The sequence below is a fragment of the Triticum aestivum genome, chromosome 2D (assembly GCF_018294505.1).
Source record: "Triticum aestivum cultivar Chinese Spring chromosome 2D, IWGSC CS RefSeq v2.1, whole genome shotgun sequence".
NCBI lineage: Eukaryota > Viridiplantae > Streptophyta > Magnoliopsida > Poales > Poaceae > Triticum > Triticum aestivum.
The window spans coordinates 35,014,694-35,027,391 of NC_057799.1; the positions used below are offsets into that span (position 1 = coordinate 35,014,694).

Consider the following 12,698-nt stretch of genomic DNA (forward strand, 5'->3'; position numbering starts at 1 on the left):
AAGATGCAAAATTGGATCGATTCCAACCCACCGATTCTTCAAGGAAGAAAGCACTTTGGGACGCAAACAACATCATGGAGGAGGACTGCAGGTTGACGCGGGCCAGGATAGCCAAGGGGAAGCGGTTCATGATGATGGATGTGAATGCCATGGATCCATTTGCGAGATCGTTTTGGGAGTTGACGCAAGCAAAGATCATGCGTTCTAGGATGGTATGGAGCACCCAACACGCCAGAAGAGAGCATAGTGCGCTATGCCGAAGGAGGGGACAATGCACACACTGGAGGAGGGGACGATGCAAACACCGAAGCAGGAGACATATGATTGAATGCTTTATTTTTTACGCATGCAACTTAAAAAATTGCATGATTACTTTTGAGATTATATGAAACGTTCATGCAAACAAGGAGATTATATGAAACGCTTAATCCAAGTAATTGAATAAAAAGGAGGAGAAAACTGAAGGCTGAAATATTGCAACCCTGAGTTTGCACCTCGCTTGGGCAGCCTCTAAAATTTTATGGAACACGCTCCATGTATGTTTTGACAACCGCATATACGACGACTACGCTAGAGTTGCTCCTAGGGCTAGATTTAAAAAAAAACTCCAAAGAAAGGGTATACATGGTTGAAGCCGCATGGAATGGCACAAGGGCATCTCCGACACTGACCCGCAAACCCAACATCGCATCCGTCCACGGACTGGAGGGGACCAGTCCGCAGACACTGGTGCGGGAGCTGGCCATCTAAAATTAGCCGCATACATCCGCCTCCATTTTTTTAAAGACCGCATACATCCACACGCTCAAAATAGTCGCATATCTAGTTTCAGATTAGCTAAAAAATGTTCAAATGTTCAAATGCATTAGTATTCTAATTTAAATATTACAGTCTAATAATGTTGTCCCCTTTAACTGCCCATAGATGCTCAATCAGATTTTCTTTCAGTTGCTCATGAGTTGCTCGATGCCGAATTTATTGATGCATGTGAACAAACTCATCAAATGTGGCTGGAGTCTGGTCTGAAAGTTTGATAGGATCACCCATGTTCTCAAATCCAAGCGCTACGACAACATCCTCGCCCTTGTCCGCGACGACCATGTTATGCATGATCACACAACATGTTATCAACTCCCACAAGCTTACTGGATCTCATTGTTTAGCAGGTCCACGAAAACTGCAAAATGTGCCCACAGAACTCCAAATGCCCTCTCAACATCCTTTCTAGATGCTTCTTGTTTTTAGGCAAAGTGACACTTTTTCTAGCGAATTGGGTTAGAGAAGGTCTTGATAAAGGTAGCTCACAGAGGATAGATGTCATCAACCAAATAGTAGCCCATGTTATATTCATGACATTGACAGTATAGTAGCAATTGGGAGCTTTCTCTTCAGCCAGCCTGCCAAATAATTAATGGTGATTGCTGCAGCACATTGATGTCATTGTGATACCCGGACATGCCAAAGAAAGTGTGCCAAATTCAAATATCCTATAATGCAACTGCCTCAAGTATGATGGTGGGCTTCTTAACATGACCCTGAAATTGCCCTTGTAGAGCTTTTGGGCAGTTCTTCCATCTTCAATGCATGCAGTTAAGAGAACTGAGCAAACCAGGCCATCCTCTTACTTCAGACATTGCCAAGATCATCTTGATGTCTGTGATAGTTGGTTCTCTCAGGCACCAAGGTCCAAACACTGAGGCGACGGTAGTAGCATATCTTACCATGGCATCTCTACATGTGCTCTCAGACATCCGTAAGTATTCGTCCCACGAATCAGTGGCCATGTCATATGGAACCATCCGCAGTGCGGCCGTGCACTTCTGGTAACTAGAGAACCCAATCCTTCCCACTACATGCTTCTTTAAGATGAAGTAGCCATCAAAGGACCGGACGCCATGGTAAAGACGATCGAAGACATTTTTCTGCATCCAAAAGCGGCGACGAAAATTGTCAGCGAATAGGGCATCCGGGGCAAACTAGTCATCCATCAGCGTCAAATGGCCGTGCGCCTTGTGGCGGTTGAGCACTCGATGTCCCTTGATCGATCCCTTGAAATTGACAACATGCTCTTCTGCACGCTCCACGTCTGCAAGGACCGCCTGCATCATTGTTGTCTCATCCATGTAGTCCTTGTTGAACGAGCCGTCGGACGACTCAATATAGTGCTCGTATATGTACTCCATATCCGAATCCATTACTTCATAGAAGAAGGGACAAAAAAATTAGCATGGGCATTTCACCGAACACTTGCCGGGCATGGTGAGTACCATAGGTGCAGATGGTACCTGTGCACAGTGGCGGAGGCAGGAATGCATATAATCTGATGTTGGGGAGGGCCGGCTGCAGGCAACAGTAAAAAAATGTCACTGTTCATATGCATAATACAAAGGAAATTAGGACGTTGGGGAGGGCCCGGCCCTGGCTGGCCACCCCTGCCTCCGCCACTGCCTATGCAACAGACGGAGGAGAGGCATGGTACAAAGGCGGAGGACAAGCGGTGTGGTGCCCTGGTGTAGTGATGGAGGTGACCGAGTCATTGAGTTTTGGCAAGGGTGTGTCGGGGCGGCCGGGGTGGTGGAGCGGCGGCGAAGGCAAGAGAGAAAACGCTTGCAGAGAAAGATGGGAGGATGGTGGCTTGGGGTCCCAGCAGATAGGTTTGGGAGGGGTTTTGGGTTGGCTGAGCATGTCAAAGTCCTACGTGGATGTTGTTCGGACTCCCGCAAAGCCCCCCAAGTTTGTTTCGAGTTTGCGAGAAAAAAAACACATCCGAACCGGTCGGCGGACCGATACAGGCCTGCGCTAGATGGCTAAGGGCGTCTGGACCATGCAATTCGGACGGTTGTGGGAGGTTTCATTGTCCACTTTAGAGATGCCCTAAGAGCATCTATATTCGGGCGCCCCAAACCTGCATCAAACCCCCAGACGGACGGCCCGGTCAGTGACCGGTCAAAAAAGCATCTACAAAAGGAGTTTCTTGCAATTTTCCTCCTAAAACATATGTGAACTAAATCCATACATAATATCACTGGCCCTAAATTGTTTCTTGCTTTTCTGGTGTTGGCTCAATAGTACAACACCTTAACCAAAAGTGAACTTGGCTGGTCAGCTTCATTTTGGTTGGACTCAAATATGCCAAATATCTTGATAACATGAATATCAAAAGGGGAATTGCAACCCTTTAGTGGAATTAGAGTGGACAGATAACTTGAGAAAGAAAAACATTATCTGCAAGCTGCAAAAGAAATACAACATGAAGCGATAAATTACGTGCACTTTCAGGTTACAACATGATGTGACAACAACCTACAAATCGTTGCATGTGCTGACTTAAGACACCATCAGAGTATCTGGCCTGGCTCAGTGGGGCCTTAGCACGATGATTTCCCCGCTGTCTACTACAACAAGTTTGGCCCGGCTCTAGTGTGGGAGGGGTGATGACGGCAGCATACCTTTGGCTCGCTCCAGTGCTTGTAGTCGTCGCTAGTTTGTCTATGCACATGGATGTAATGTTTATTATTTCTACATTCTTTGTACTGCCATGGCATGATGAATAGATCGAAAATTTTCTCGTAGAAAAAAGAGTAATAACAATATCATCTTAGTACCTCAATGATACCTACTTACGAATCCTAGCGTCATGTGCGAATGGCACGACCTCCGAATCAGGCTCATAATTCCCTGACTTCACATGTTTCTTCACGTGCGCCCCTCATCAATTTAGCAAACCAAAAGTATTATGTGCTTGAAAAGCACCCCGTCTCTTATATTATTTTTATTTGTCTAAAATAGTGAAAATCAATACTTTACAAATTCATGATCTTCAAGCAAAGTACGATTCAAAGATCTGACATCCTGCTAATATGAGCAAAGGACTTCATGCCAAAGTGGTTAATTGTTTTCCCAGTTAGTTGTGATCATTTTCTGATCTCATCAGGGTATTCAAATCTTAATGTGATTTAAGATACACATTGTTATTATAAGATCTAAGTACTACAAGAAAAATAACTACTAGAAATACAGTTCGCGCGGCAATGGCCTCCTGCCCGTTTAGGCACGCCTTGTATTATTTTCGCGAAATACCTCAAAAAAAACAAGGGAGAGAAGCCAAAAAACATACAAAAAATTGCAAAATTCAATAGAGCATTAGGTGGGATAAATCTAGAGTTTTATTAGCGAGGGCCTCATTAAAAAACCTTCCATCCCGACGAAGTAAAAGAGGGCCGTTGACTTCGAGCACCAGCCTTCCTCCACAAGCGCCGCAATGAAGAAATAGAGAAAGAAGATGGGGCGCCCCAAGTCCACCTCCTCCCTTCATCTCGTCGGCGGGCGAAACTCGAGCGCCTTTTGTTTGGATTGCTTCGATTGAATGCAATGTGACACTTTGATGGGTTATTCGTCTAACCAATGATATCGATCTTCATGGCGCAAAGGTGGGTCACTTTGAACAATTAGATGCCGAGGGCAAGGATACATAATTGGATTGATTCCAACCCACACCGGTTCGTTGAGGAAGAAAGCAATTTGGGTCGCAAAACGGCACCACGGAGGAGGACAGGTTGACGCAAGCCAGGATAGCCGAGGGGAAGCAGTTCATTATGCTGGATTCCAATGCCATGGATCCAATTGCGAGATCGTTTTTGGTAGTTGACGCGAGCGGAGATCACGATTTATAGAATGGCATGGAGCTCGTAACACGCCAGAGGAGGTGACTAAGCACACACCGGAGGAGGGGATGATGGTGATGATGCACACATAGGAGGAGAGGACGATGCAAACACTGAAGCATGCGACATGTGATGTGTGCATATGGTTGAATGCTTTATTTTATTTTTTATGCTCAGGTAACTTGTTTAAAAAATATGAGCATGATTATTTTTGAGATTTTATGAAACGTTCCGGCAAAAAGGAGATTATATGAAACGTTTAATTCAACGGGCGTGCTAAAACTCAGTCGACTGAGATTTAATGAAGTCTCAGTCGACCTTGCAATTTTGTCCCATCGTTTGCAACATTTTTTCCTGCCGGTTACAACATCCGTCTTGCTGGTTGTAGCATGTCGTACCTCATCGATTGTAGCACTTCATCTCACCGGTCACAACATCCTTCTTTGACGGTTGTAGCATTTTTAGTCAGAACGGTTATAGCATATGTTGTCGTTGCTTGCAGTACTGTTGCAACATTTTTCATCACCGTTTGTAGCATCCAGCCATGCCACTTGCAACACCACAACTACGCTGACATCACTCGACTGAGACTTCGTTAAGTCTCAATCGACTGAGTTCTAGACAGACAAGTGATTGAATGAATATGAGAAAAAAAATGGAAGGTTGAAATATGGCAGCTCTGAGTATGCACCTCTCCTCGGCAACCTCTAAAATTGATGGAACGCGCTCCATATACGTTTTGACCACTGTACATAATACGACTATGATAGAGTTGCTCTTAGGACTAGATTTCAAAAAAATAGCTCCGAAGAGGGGGTTGTTGGGGAACGTAATAATTTCAAAAAAATTCCTACGAACACGCAAGATCATGGTGATGCATAGCAACGAGAAAGGAGAGTGTCGTCTACGTACCCTCGTAGACCGTAAGCGGAAGCGTTATGACAACGCGGTTAATGTAGTCGTACGTCTTCACGGTCGACCGATCCTCAGTGCCGAACGTACGGCACCTCCGCGTTCAGCACACGTTCAGCTCAGTGACGTCCCGCGAACTCACGATCCAGTAGAGCTTCGGGGAAGAGCTTCGTCAGCACGACAGCGTGGTGACGGTGTTGATGAAGTTACCGGCGCAGGGCTTCGCCTAAGCACCGCTACGATATGACCGAGGTGGATTATGATGGAGGGGGGCACCGCACACGGCTAAGAGATCAATGATCAATTATTGTGTCTCTATGGGGTGCCCCCTGGCCACATATATAAAGGAGTGCAGGAGGGGGAGAGGCCGGCCCTCCTAGGCGTGCCCCAAGGGGAGTCCTACTCCCACCGGGAGTAGGATTCCCCCCCCCCCCCTTCCATGTAGTAGGAGTAGGAGAGAAGGAAAGGGAAAAGATAAGAGAAGGAAGGAGGGGGTGCCGCCCCTCCCCCTAGTTCGGACTAGGCCTTGTGGGGGCGCGCAGCCTCCCCTCTCTCTTTCCCCTAAAGCCCAATAAGGCCCATGTACTCCCCGGCGAATTCCCGTAACTCTCCGGTACTCCGAAAAATACCCGAATCACTCGGAACCTTTCCGATGTCCGAATATAGTCGTCCAATATATCGATCTTTACGTCTCGATCATTTCGAGACTCCTCGTCATGTCCCCGATCTCATCCGGGACTCCGAACTACCTTCGGTACATCAAAACACATAAACTCATAATACCGATCGTCACCGAACGTTAAGCGTGCGGACCCTACCGGTTCGAGAACTATGTAGACATGACCAAGACTCATCTCTGGTCAATAACCAATAGAGGAACCTGGATGCTCATATTGGTTACTACATATTCTACGAAGATCTTTATCGGTCAAACCGCATAACAACATACGTTGTTCCCTTTGTCATCGGTATGTTACTTGTCCGAGATTTGGTCGTCGGTATCCTCATACCTATCTCAATCTCGTTACCGGCAAGTCTCTTTACTCGTTCTGTAATGCATCATCCCGCAACTAACTCATTAGTCACATTGCTTGCAAGGCTTATAGTGATGTGCATTACCGAGAGGGCCCAGAGATACCTCTCCGACAATCGGAGTGACAAATCCTAGTCTCGATCTATGCCAACTCAACAAGTACCATCGGAGACACCTGTAGAGCACCTTTATAATCACCCAGTTACGTTGTGATGTTTGGTAGCACACAAAGTGTTCCTCCGGTAATCGGGAGTTGCATAATCTCATAGTCATAGGAACATGTATAAGTCATGAAGAAAGCAATAGCAGTAAACTAAAACGATCATGTGCTAAGCTAACGGAATGGGTCAAGTCAATCACATCATTCTCCTAATAATGTGATCCCGTTTATCAAATGACAACTCATGTCTATGGTTAGGAAACTTAACCATCTTTGATAAACGAGCTAGTCAAGTAGAGGCATACTAGTGACACTTTGTTTGTCTATGTATTCACACATGTATTATGTTTCCGGTTAATACAATTCTAGCATGAATAATAAATATTTATCATGAAATAAGGAAATAAATAATAACTTTATTATTGCCTCTAGGGCATATTTCCTTCAGGGGTATACATGGCTGAACCGGCAGGGAAATGCATAAGGGCATCTCCAACGCTGACCCATAAATTCCCTCCCACATCCATCTGCGGACAAGGGGAGGGGGACCAGTCTGCGAACAAGGATGCGGGAGCCAACCATCCAATGCTGCCCGCATACATTTCAACCACCGTGTGAACTAACCCGACAATATTCATGCAAATACGGCGGGTTTCATATAAACCGGGCGAAATTCATTACATGTTGAACATTTTTTTAACTAATAAACTATGCCGAACTAAGGTGAAACTAGTCTACGGCCGATGCCGGTGGATATCCGTTCCGACGACATGGATACCCTTGACTAGTCTACGGCCGGGCACACGGCGGATCTCCATTGTTTTCCCCGTGTTCAGTAGCCCGCTCATCGGACTGTCGTGAGCCCCAGAGATATATGCTTCAATGCAAAGGTCGACTCACTTCCCCTCGTCCGGCAGTGCCTCTCATTGGAGTGGCCCGCCGAGATATGATTCAGCCGAGGGGAAGGGCGCCCTCCGCTTCCGTGAAGCATGGATCAAGGTTGGTTTTTGGGGCGGGTGACAGCGGTGGTCTGCGACCGGGCAATACACCAGCTGTGTACATTGGCGTTGCCTGGGCGGTGACCTTCATGGGACCCAAGAGGCGGTGGCCTCCCATGTTTACTTCTCCTCGATGATGGCGGCGGGTACGGGCGTGCTGGGTGATGCCTCGTCAACTCCGCAAAGCCCGCTGCTTTCTCCGCCGGCAGCGTGTGGTTACGCGAACGTCGACTGCGGATGGCGCGGTCACAGGCACGGGAGGAGCGGTACGACACGGCGTCGTCCACGGCAACCACGATGCCCGTGCCACCGCGCGCCGCTTCAACGCCGGGAGTGAGAGGTCGCATCCGTTCTACGCCGGTGTGAATGCGGAGCGGCCGTTCTACAACGGCATGAATGCGGGCAGCTGGCGCCGGACGGAAACATACGCGGGCGCGGGTGGGGGTTAATGGTGGGCCAGTCAGAACCGGATGTGAGAGTGGTTCGGACGCCTGTAAAGCAAAGCCCTCCTAGTTTATTCCGGTTTGCGGAAAGAAAAATTCAGACCGCCAATCAAATCGATACAGATCCGCGTTGAATGGCACGACACGCCTCGTGGTTGCGGGTGCTCAAGGGTCCAAGTTGTTGGAGATGGCCTGGTACGCTGGCTGGCTGGCCGGCAAAGAGGTGTGGATGCATGGAGCAGCGGCAGTACGTACGTACGCACTGCAGAGTGGGTCCAGCCGAAGCATCGGGCGTCGACCATCAAGGCTAGTTATTTGTCCTGCAGCTAGCTAGCAAAGCCTGGGCTGGGCTGGGCTGAGCTGGGGCCGAGCACTTGATGGCAATCACAGGCGCCACTCCACTGTGATCGACGTCGCTTTCCCCTCTCCCGTTAAACCCATGCACACAGTCGCGGCCAGCCTAGCTGCGCTACGCATCGCACGGGACGCCATTCAATAACCCGCTCACGGCTAACCTAATTCCCTCCCCGCCAGGAAACCCTCCGTCCACATCGATCCCATGATTCCCATCTCCACCTCCGTCTCCCTCCGTATATACGCGCCCGTGTCCCCTCCCCCCTTCCTTCCCTGCGTCCGTGGCCAGCACCCAATCCACAGCCGTACCTTGCTCGCTGGCCGGCTAGCCGCCTCTCGCTTCCTACGTACGTGCGTACGTCGTCAGATGGCGTCGACGACGGCCGACGACGCGGCGGCGGGGCGGCGCAAGGCGGGCACTCCGCCGGCCCTGCCGCCGCCCCCGGCGGAGCAGGCGGTGAGGTGCCCGCGCTGCGACTCGCCCAACACCAAGTTCTGCTACTACAACAACTACAGCCTGTCGCAGCCGCGCCACTTCTGCAAGACCTGCCGCCGGTACTGGACCAAGGGCGGCGCGCTCCGCAGCGTCCCCGTCGGCGGCGGCTGCCGCAAGAACAAGCGCTCCCGCTCCGGCTCCTCCTCCTCCTCCCGCGGCCTCTCCCTCACCACGCCGGCCGGGGGCGGCGCCGACCAGGACCAGCAGCACGCGGCGAGGATGAGCATGGGCGGGTTTCCTGGCGGCGGCGGCGGCGACTTCCGCGGCGTGGTCGGCATGCTGCCGGTGCTCCACTCCCCGGCCGTCGTCGGCCAGTACGTGCCGTTCGGGGACTGGTCCTCGGGGGAAACCAACGGCGGGGGCGCGGCAGGCCGCGCGACGAACGGGTCGGCGGGAGCCGGAAACGGGGCGGCGAGCAGCGCCATCGCGTCGTCCATCGAGTCGCTCAGCTTCATCAACCAGGACCTCCACTGGAAGCTGCAGCAGCAGCGGGTCGCCACCATGTTCCTCGGCCCGCCTAGCGCCTCCTCCTCCTCCCACCCCCACGCCGTCGGTGGCGGGAGCAATGGCATGCCAGCCGCCGCCCAGTTCGGAGGAGGCGGCGCCTTCCTGCAGATGGCGGGGCTATCCGGCTGCATGGAGACGCTGCCGGCGACCACGACATGGTTCATGGACAACTCCTACGCGTTGCCTTCCCCGCCCCGACCCGCTGCCGGCGTGGGCGCCGCCAGTAGCAACATCAACAGCGGCCGGAGTAGCGGCGGCGGCGGGGATGATAACGCCACGTCGGACAACAACAACTGCGGCGGCTCGATCCCGTCATGGGGCGACATTTCGACGTTCGCAATGCTGCCGTAGAAACTTCAACGACTTCCGAGTGCGGATTCCGAAGGAATCGAGCTTGTTGCTAGGGAGGCTAATTTATCCCTGTTATTAATTCATTAGCGGATGGTTGGTCTCTAACTGGGTTGAGATATACTAAGTGTATTAATTTTAGTTCTTATTATGAAGTGATATAGTGCCTGTCAGTTGTCACAGAACCCTAATCAGCAATCCATGTATCATGTAATTTTCTTTACCGTTTCTTCGTTTATTTTGTTTCATTTTCATTCGCTTTTGCCTTTGTCTATGCATTTTTACATGCATTCGTGTTGTTAAATGACTTGGGAGCGACCATCTGTAAGTCGTGTAAAAATTAAATTTAATGTAAGTTAAACTTTTTCATATATTGTTCTTCTTCCTCTTCGGGTTCTCCTTTCCCACACTACTTGTTGTCACCGGCCGAACCGCCTGCCACCGTGGCAGGCGGCACTTCCATCAGCCTCACGGCTCCACCCTTCCCTCGCCTTCGGCCTAGCCGGCCATCCGTCTAACCCCCGCTCCCCCTCCCCCTCCCCCACACCCCACACCCAAACACACACCTTCTGTTCTTCTCCAACACCGGCAGCTCCACCCCGCACCTAAGTATCAAATCTCCGACCCACCTCTGCCTAAGATGACGCGGCGAGCCATGTCACTTCGGCTCTAGTTCGTTCCCGAATCGGCCTCACATACGGCCCCGTGTAAAGCAGCCACCCGTCGCGGCGCCCCAGGCCTGGCCTCGGAGCCTCGCCCGCCTCCTTCTCTTCTCACAAGAAATTGAATTACACGGAAATTCAGATAACTTGCAAATAGCTCGTGCGAGATGACTTAGATAAACGTGTTCGACTTGAGCTAGATGACGTTGTGTTTGTGTCTAGCCTCTTTTTTTCACCTATTGAGTTACATGTAAGCTAGACAGACTGATCCATGAGAAATGGGCTCAAGTCATTGACGTTTATAACCATCTTTATCATACAAGATTGGTACTTCAGTTGCCATATACGCCATCTCTCTCTCTCGAAAAGTGCAAGTAGAGGCCGACCTTCATTGAGCTCTTTTTATTCAGGGAAAATGCGTTTTTCACACATCCAAATAATCTGGAAAAAAGTATACATGTAGACATACAGTTGTAGTACACATGTATACAATTTGATGAACATATATATTCATATGTGATGTACACAAAAAGACAAGTACACAGATTAAAATTGGCTTTTCCTTTGTTGTATTTGGGCCAAATATTTATCTCTTTTTGGTAGCATGCAAATAATCAAATTAGTTGGAAATTTTGTACGTACTTGAAGAATATGCATATCTTTGTAGAAAAAAATTAACAACTTTTGAATCTTTTAAATGTATTTTGTTTCTTTTTAAACGAGCAGCTCCGACGTCGGTCGTTATTGGCCGCACTCACCTCTTTCTCTCTCTCAAAAAAGAACGATGCAGGGTTGCAGGAAGTAGCAATACATTCATGGCCGCCAATGTGAAGCCCTAAACCAGTAATGGCGAGGCAGGTTGTCAGAGCCTATTAACTCCATCCCCAGTGGTAAGTACGAGAGAGCAAGATATGATGGATGCATCATGGATGGTTCCGAAATGAAGGCTCCTTTTTCATCTTCCCAGTAAGATTCTTCCATTCCTAGGAGTATCGATCACACCCAAGGCCGACATGAAAGCAGTAATTCTTACCCTCCAACAGGAGCGAAGACTGTTGTGAGATCTTGAATACGTACTCACTTCAGATCGATCTAGGAGCCTAGCTAGGCTGTTGGGGACCACCTCGGCTCGAGCTCGATTAATTTCACCACTATTAGAGCATATGGCTAAGGGCGTGTTCGGATCCCCTCCAGCTTCAAAAACTCCACAAATTCAGCTTCTCTCAAAGTAGCTTCCCGCTCCACCTGGCGAATTCCATCCGTTCGGCATTGAGCATAGCTTCTCCCATCGCCACCTTCGGCTGGCAGCCCAGCTGTGGAGACAGTTGGTCTGTTCAGTGCCACTTTCGCCCGCTGGAACCAGCCCAGTTTGGGATGTTGCTCCTCGCTCGTGCAAGGTAATTCGGGCATCAATAGCGTTGCCACGTCGGGCTGGCCTCCTCCTTCCGCTGAGCTCGTTGCTCCTGGTTGGCGGTGAGGGGACTACACCGAAGGGACGGAATCTGACGGGGATAGGCCTGGAACGGCTTGATCTACCACCGGATAGGAGTGGCGGCCGGCGACGGACTGGCGGCGGTGGTCACGGCGGCGGCTAGGTTTGGCGCTAGGAAGAGGAACTAAGGAACTGTAAAGAGAGAGAGGTGTCGGGGCGAGCCTTGCGGATCGTTTCTCGATTTGGCAGTGGCAGCCTATTGTAATTATGTCGAACTCCACACTTCTCCATTTCGTGAAGCTGGCTTTAGCAACTTCGGCATTTTGCACTAGAGGATCGCAACACTTCACGAAGCCCACTCCACAGAGCTCAGACATTCTGTCCGGCTCTGCGCATGGAGTTGGAGAAGCGCGGAGCAGGAGGAGTTCCGAACATAGCCTAATAGTATAGTCAGCTGATGGTTATACGATGTTTTCATATTATGTAAAGCCACCATTTATAATCACTAGTATATGATGTAGAAATCCAATTCGATTATTGGGAGCATATGCTCTTGCCCACTAATTTGTTTCTAATGTAAAAAAATGAAAAAATAGATGTGTTCATTGTCACACCCAAATGTTACCTTCAAATTTTTAGTGAAAAATCTTAAGCATTTTGACTTGTGCGAAAAAACAAATGAAACGCCA

At 49.5% G+C, this 12,698-nt stretch overlaps 1 protein-coding gene across 1 annotated transcript; it reads left to right on the top strand.

The window, feature by feature from the left end:
- Window positions 1–8,733: 8,733 nt before the first annotated feature.
- Window positions 8,734–10,286, top strand: LOC123048544 (dof zinc finger protein DOF3.4-like). The gene has a single exon (XM_044471626.1). It carries the CDS (start codon window positions 8,770–8,772, stop codon window positions 9,916–9,918), a length of 1,149 nt encoding a protein of 382 aa, XP_044327561.1. The 5' UTR covers window positions 8,734–8,769; the 3' UTR covers window positions 9,919–10,286.
- Window positions 10,287–12,698: the final 2,412 nt, after the last annotated feature.